Here is a 7147-nt window from a genome sequence, read left to right on the forward strand (position 1 = left end):
TTCATTATGAAGTAGGTTGGTTTAGTGGCAGCGCTGACATGTCATATCATCTCTTTATTGTAATCTTAAAAATTGATTTATCAGTTATGCCTTTGGCATACGCTTTTATCCAAAGCGACTTATGTTTGTGCAACCCCATGACCTTGGCATGGCGCTAGCAACGCTAACCACTGAGTTACAGGAAAGTGCAAATTTTGATTTGTGAGCATGTGATGTGCATTTCTTTCTCCATAAATAAAAAAAGGAAAGTTGGGTGCAGAACTATTGTTCGAACACCTTCATGCCAATTCATGACAAAAGCAAGCAGAGAAACTCTAATGTCTCATCCAGAACTTTACCAAGATTCATCTTACACCTTCATTCTAGCCAAGAACCGCCTACTTGTGACAGGAAGAGACCAAACACAGTGACTTATGTTTAAGCATGCTGTTTAGATCTGAAATGAATTCAAATAAGGGATGACATATGTATGAATGACATATGCTAGTATGTGTGAAGGAAGCAGACATAATTCTTACAACCCTTACAAAATAAGTTTAAATACGTGCAAGTGATTGTCTGTGATAATATGTGACGCTGGACCAGAAAACCAGTTATAAGGGTGCATATTCCATTGCTTTATGCATTTCTATTGATGTATGGTTTGTTAGGATAAGACAATATTTAACGGTTTAAATCTCTGAAATCTGTGGGTGCCAAAAAATCCAAATATTGAGAAAATGGCCTTTGAAGTTGTCCATCAGAGGAGCTGGAGCAGGCCGTAGCTAAGACGAAACAGATTTGTTTTAAAGCTCTCTAACTTAATAAATAAAGTTCGTAGGCATGTTTCTGGCCATTTGTGTTTACGGTTTCAAAAATAACCTTTTGATTTATTCACAGTAGGAAATGTACAAATGTTTTATTGAACATGATCTTTACTTAATATCCTAATGATTTTTGGCATGAAATAAAAATCCATAATTTTGACCCATACACTGTATTGTTGGCTATTGCTATATTGCTCCCCGTGTGACTTATGACTGTGCGGTCCAGGGTCACTTATACTTTAGTTTACTTTTTATGTTGATCCACTGATAGATAGGATGGTCTAAGACAGTATGTTTGGTTGATACACTCTTACTGTAAAATAACGCTGCTTCAAAGGGTTCTTCCATGCCATAGAAGAACTTTTTGGTTCCATAAAGAACCTTTAAGAACTTGTTTCACAACAGGTTTTTTGTGGCGATAAAAGGATCTTAATATAATAAAAAAAGTAAGAAAGAGTGGGTTCTTTAAAGAACCTATGACTGAATGGTTCTTTGTGGAACCAAAAATGAAGGTCCTGCTATTTCATGCATTCTGAATGTCAAGCTTAACATGGTCAACTTGTCAAAAAAGGAGTTGAACATATGACGTAGTATTGAGCTCAATTCACAGGTTTCAGAAGTTTTCTTTAACATGGATTCCCCTTTTGTAACGAGGGTTCTTAGTCCCTTATTAGACAATTCTAAGCACGCCCACGCATCATCCGTTTGTTTGTTCACTGCATTTGGGTGATGAATGTTATATAAACGGTGCATATAACGCCGGATTTGGAGATCGTTTGAAACCGATAGGACATGAACCGCATGCGGTAAGTGAAACTAAGTCATATGTCTGTGTTTTGTTGGCAATCGGTGTGTACGTGCATAATGTAAACAACACAACACATGATCAATGCAATGATGCTTTATGTGCACGTGCTGTAGTTCCACCCCTCGGCACGCCTCCAGGCACACGTCTTTTTCCGGAAAAAATCTACTGCTGTATCCCTCTTTTATACATTTTATCAAACGTCTACTCTTCAGAAGTATGACGTATGCAATACTGCAGTATAGGTACTCAAGATTAATATGAGATTGGCAGAAACTGCGTGTGTTACCTCATCTTTAAGCAAATTTAGTGAACTTGAGAAGTTGTCTCAAAAATGTGTAAATGTGTTCTATGGTGTGACAGCAAAAATATAGAATAAAGAATAGCATAAGAGAGATTTATATTCATTGTTGTTTTGTGTTATAAATACAGCTTGAAGTGGGGAACAATGTCCACAACAAATGATGAACCAATGATTATAATGTGGTAACAAATCACATTGGTACCAACATGAAAACAAACTCCGTAATACTGTTAATGTATTAGCGTAATTTTATTGTTACATGGTATCAGCGGATAAAGGAAGTTGTACATTAAACAAAGCTTGTAAAACATTTAATATTCCAATATTCCTGCCTATATTGATGCTCATGAAAGGTACTCAAAGTGTCTTTAAGAATCCAGCATTCTTTCAACGTACTGTTCATTGGTCGGTGTCTGCTAAAGTCTATGCTGATGATTGACAGCTGGAACATTACTTAGCGAGTCAGTTCATTCATTCAGTTATTATGATGAAAAGCCACTGTGTGTCGGGTGTCATGATTCTGCCGTCATGTCATGTTTCTCTTGGTTTAGTGGCAGGATCATGACAGAGTCTAATGTTTTGTGTGGAGAGGTATTTATGGCCCATATGGACTTCCATACACTCTCTCCGGTCTCGTTTCCTCGTTATTGATTCATGCCCTACACCTGTTCCCCTCTTGATTTGGTCCCTTATTTAATGCCCTTGTGTCTTCTGTCTTGTGCTGGTTCATTGTGGTTGTGTGGTGAGTTCACGTCTTGTTAGTGTAGTCTAGTTATCGTTAGTACATGTGCCTGGTTCTATGTTAGCATATAACCTTGTTTTGTCATGTTACCCCCTTGTGGGTTTTTGTTTTGTATTTATGTATTAAATGTGTTAACCCCTTACCCGCTGTCTGCACCTGGGTCCTCTGTACGTGTCTCACCCATCGCGATCATGCACAGGTACATCTGTAAGATCTGGAAAACATCTGCTAAACATATAAGAAAGAGCTGTTGTACATCCGTTCTAAATCATACACATCTTACAGACGTCTTCTAGAGTTTTAGAAAAAAGGGATCTATTTAGTCTTATATGGATACTGCAAATATCTGTGGTAACAAATACAGCCTAGAGGTTTTTATGGATATACTGGATACATTTAAGAGTTATAAGACCAACACAGTGAACAGGGTAAAGATTATACTGTAAAAAAACAACTATCTACACTCTTAAAAATAAAGATGCTTATAAAATGTTCTTCACAGCGATCCCATAGAAAACCTTTTTTTTGTTCCACAAAGAACCATTCTCAAAGATTCTTTAAAGCAGCATCTCTTTGTAAAACAGAATGGTTCTTCAGATGTTAAAGGTTCTTATTTCAGCAAAGAACCTTTTGAAGCACCGTTTGAAGCCAACCAACTTTCCTCCTATTTCTTTCTTTCTTCACTCACTCACCTGTATTCTTAAATCCCATTCATCAGAGAGAGAGAGAGTGTGTGTGTGTGTGTGTGTGTGTGTGTGTGAGAGAGAGATAAAGAGAGAGAGTGTGTGTGAGAGAGAGAGAGAGAGAGAGAGTGAGGGAGACAGAGAGACAGAGAGACAGAGAGTGTGTGTGTGAGAGAGAGAGATAAAGAGAGAATGTGTGTGTGAGAGAGAGAGTGAGAGAGACAGAGAGTGTGTGTGTGAGAGAGAGAGAGAGAGAGAGAGAGAGAGAGAGAGAGAGAGAGAGAGAGAGAGAGAGAGAGAGAGAGAGAGAGAGAGAGAGAGAGAGAGAGAGAGAGAGAGAGAGAGAGAGAGAGAGAGAGAGAGAGAGAGAGAGAGAGAGAGAGAGAGAGTGAGAGAGAGAGATAAAGAGAGAATGTGTGTGTGAGAGAGAGAGTGAGGGAGACAGAGAGTGTGTGTGTGTGAGAGAGAGAGAGAGAGAGAGAGAGAGAGAGAGAGAGAGAGAGAGAGAGAGAGAGAGAGGCCCATCAGGCGCCACTGAACACCTGTCGCACCCCCACCCCCATCTATTCTATTCAACTCGGTCCAGCGCGTGCAGCTGCCAACTGACGGCATTACGTTACACCCGCGCGACCCCGCGACCTCACTGAGCACACAACAGACGCAACGATAAACCCGCTGTTACACTGTAAGGTGAACATTACAACTAATGAAGCTTATAATACTAACAACAACAACACAAGTGATCATTCCAGAGCACGGATCAGGATAATGTCGAGTTCCTTTCGAGTTTCTATTTGTGTTTGTAAACATAACAGATTGTGCAGGTGTGTTAACAAATAAGAGCAACTGGTCACGGGTGTGCACAGTACACTGAACATACAGCAGGCTACAACATCTCTTCCGAAAACTATAACCACGTGTTTTTGTGGTACAGTATTGTAGTAACCATGATTTTTGGTGTATTAGTTTTACTATGGTTCTTTAGAATGGCAAGTGTTGTGATAAACATGGTTTTACTCCAGTAACCACGGTTGTTGGGTTTTAACTGTGTTTGGTTTTCGCACGGCATCATATAACAGTGATTCGCTCGTGTTTATGTGTAAAAATACAATAAACGCGCAGCTTGAATAATAAGCGCTGCGCGAGACGGAGACAAAAGCGCGCGCGATGATTGGCCGGTGCGAGCGCAGACGACCGCACGCGAATGTTTCATTCACATGCAAATGAGCGAGTATAAAACCTCGACTCGAACCCTTCACAGACGAACAGCCAGCAGAGTCCCGTCCGGTCCCCGCGAACAACACAACAACAGCGAACACAGCGTCACTCTCCGCCGCTTTCCACCGAGATGGCTCCAGTGCTCCCACTAGAGAAAAACGGCTTCGGACTTGACGAGGATGATGTTTATGCCATTAAAGGTGACAGAAAGGTAGGACCCTTTCCATTTTAATGACGTCTTTATTGCAATGCGTAAATGCGTCAGTATAAACCCGTCTCTGTGCACGCAGACGCGCAAACCTTTAGTGGAGAAGAAGAGACGAGCGCGCATCAATGAAAGCCTGCAGGAGCTGAGGACACTACTGACAGAAAACGACGTGAGTTGATCGACGACTTTTCCGAGTGTAAAACACGTTTGATCTGTGGGATTCGAACACACAACCTCTCGCACATAAGCTCGCCGTTAGGACAAACAGGTGCTTACCTCTCCTCTTACTTTTCATTCAGCTGCAGTCGAAAATGGAGAACGCAGAGGTGCTGGAATTAACAGTGAAGCATGTCGAGAACATCTTACAGAACCGTTCTCAGGGTAAGGTGACGTCACGTTTTGTTGCATTGATTTGGAGTTGGTCGTGGTGATGCTTCAACAGCTGCGTGTCTGGCTTTTGCAGAGGCTGAAACGATGAGTCACGAGGCCAGTGAGAGATTTGCCGCAGGTTACATCCAGTGCATGCATGAGGTGCACACCTTTGTGTCCACGTGCCCGGGCATCGACGCCACCGTGGCTGCAGAGCTGCTCAACCACCTGCTGGAGTGCATGCCGTTAAATGAGGATCATATTCAGGAGATGATCGTGGATCTCTTATCAGAGACTCACACAGAGTCACACAGTCCAGGAGACTGCAGTATGTCTTCGGTTCGGTCCCCGTCCCCATCTACCCCGTCCAGCGAGGATCTCTGCTCCGATCTGGAGGAGACGGAAATGGAAGGGAGCCCGGCGTCGGCCGAGGACAGCCTGAACTCCTCCAACATCACACATTCCAAGTTCATGTGGAGGCCTTGGTAGAAAGGACCGTGGATCTTACATTTTTACTTATTCCTTTATGAAAATCTATTCGCATGAGAAATTAGGATCTGATGTGCTGGGATGTGGCATCGTCACATCATCTGGATCAGTATGGACATATACATGCATATGGTGACTTTGATCACTTGGATAACTACATAATCATACCTGACTGTTCAATGTTCTTTTTTAAGGAATGCTATGTCTTAAAGCTCTTTTTGAAAGCGACTTCTAGATTGAATTGTCTTTAGAAGTGTAATGCGGTATACTATAGAGACAAGTGAAAATGGTTTGGTAGAAGACGTTTGTGTCTTTGTAGACCTAGACTTATGCACTAGAAAGTCACAGATATTGTTGTATAGAATAAGCCTAATCTGGCCTTTATTAGTATCAAGAAAATGTTTTGAATTTTATGTACTTATTAACAATAAAACATAATTTAATTGTATTATGATTAAGTGTCAGTTCAGTTTGCAGATCATTAAAATGCACTTTATGGCAGTTGCAGATTATTCATATTTACGGATAAGAAGATGAGTCTTGATGAAAATTCACCCTCATTCGAAACCTGTTTGACTTTCTTTTTTCTGCACAACACAAAAGAAGATATTTTGAAGAACGATGGTAACCAAACAACCCCTGTTGACTTCCATTGTGTGAACACAACACCACAGAGACGCTTCTCAAAATATCTTCTTTCGTTTTCAACTGAAGAAAGAGTCACATACAGGTCGAGAATGACATGAGGATGAAAAAATGAGGACAGAAGTTCGATTATGGGGGAAACAAAATTGTGGTTGCAGGTATCATGCCTCAACAATGATACAAAAGATTTTAACTTGAAAATGTCTGTGACAAATATTAAGCTTTTGTAGTTTATCGAAGGCTTGGGAACACTGGAAAACTCTAGCTCTAAAACGCTCAAAAGGCATTAGTTATTATAATAATTTACAAGAAGTAATGTATCACATTGTGACTCAATGGTACTAATGTGTATTATAAAAGCATGCTTTTTTGGCATTCATTACTTATAAACGCTTTCACTGACCAATGGGATGCATTGGAGGTCTTTGAGAATACAATGAGTGGGGTGAAGAGACAGTTAACCGTCTGCCAGCTGAGAGAACAGATGGTAATGTAGGAATCCCTCAGGACCACAATGCTGAATGTGACGACCAGCTGGTTTATTTGAGAGCAAAACCGATCGATATCACTTTCCCCTTCAAAGTCCCCAAATACTTATTCAGTTATGCATGCACTCAGATTGTGATATATTATAGATACATCAGCGGTCCTGTGAGGTCTACAGCTAAACAACGCAACTATACTTCATCCTTAAACATTAAGAGACCATCCCAAATGATCATTTCAAATCAGCTTTTCTAGATGTATTGTGGTCATTCAAGTTTCCACAAAATCAAACCTCAGTAGTGACATGAAGTCATCCAACAGCAATGTGAAAGATGCAATATGACAATACGTAAGAAAACTTATTACAATAAAGTGCTATTTGTTAACAATTA

General features: G+C 40.6%; 1 protein-coding gene across 2 annotated transcripts; it reads left to right on the forward strand.

Annotated features, from left to right (window-relative positions):
* Positions 1-3909: 3909 nt before the first annotated feature.
* On the forward strand, positions 3910-6124 carry her13 (hairy-related 13). Of its 2 annotated transcripts, none has more exons than XM_079480879.1 (5): positions 3910-4030; positions 4602-4769; positions 4849-4935; positions 5066-5147; positions 5230-6124. In XM_079480879.1, the coding sequence occupies exons 2-5, from the start codon at positions 4689-4691 to the stop codon at positions 5622-5624; spliced, it is 645 nt and encodes a 214-aa protein (XP_079337005.1). In that variant the 5' UTR covers positions 3910-4030; positions 4602-4688; the 3' UTR covers positions 5625-6124. The 2 variants fall into 2 exon arrangements, with proteins under 2 accessions (XP_079337005.1, XP_079337006.1); XM_079480880.1 differs by having other exon boundaries at positions 3932-4164; positions 5230-6071.
* Positions 6125-7147: the final 1023 nt, after the last annotated feature.

Source organism: Barbatula barbatula (assembly GCF_947034865.1).
Source record: "Barbatula barbatula genome assembly, chromosome: 19".
Classification (NCBI taxonomy): Eukaryota; Metazoa; Chordata; class Actinopteri; order Cypriniformes; family Nemacheilidae; genus Barbatula; species Barbatula barbatula.

Coding starts and splice junctions, on each gene's coding strand:
- her13 (XM_079480879.1), top strand. CDS start 4,689: ATGGCTCCAGTGCTCCCACTAGAGAAAAACGGCTTCGGACTTGACGAG. Junction 4,936..5,065: donor CACTACTGACAGAAAACGAC/GTGAGTTGATCG, acceptor CTTTTCATTCAG/CTGCAGTCGAAAATGGAGAA. Junction 5,148..5,229: donor CTTACAGAACCGTTCTCAGG/GTAAGGTGACGT, acceptor TGGCTTTTGCAG/AGGCTGAAACGATGAGTCAC.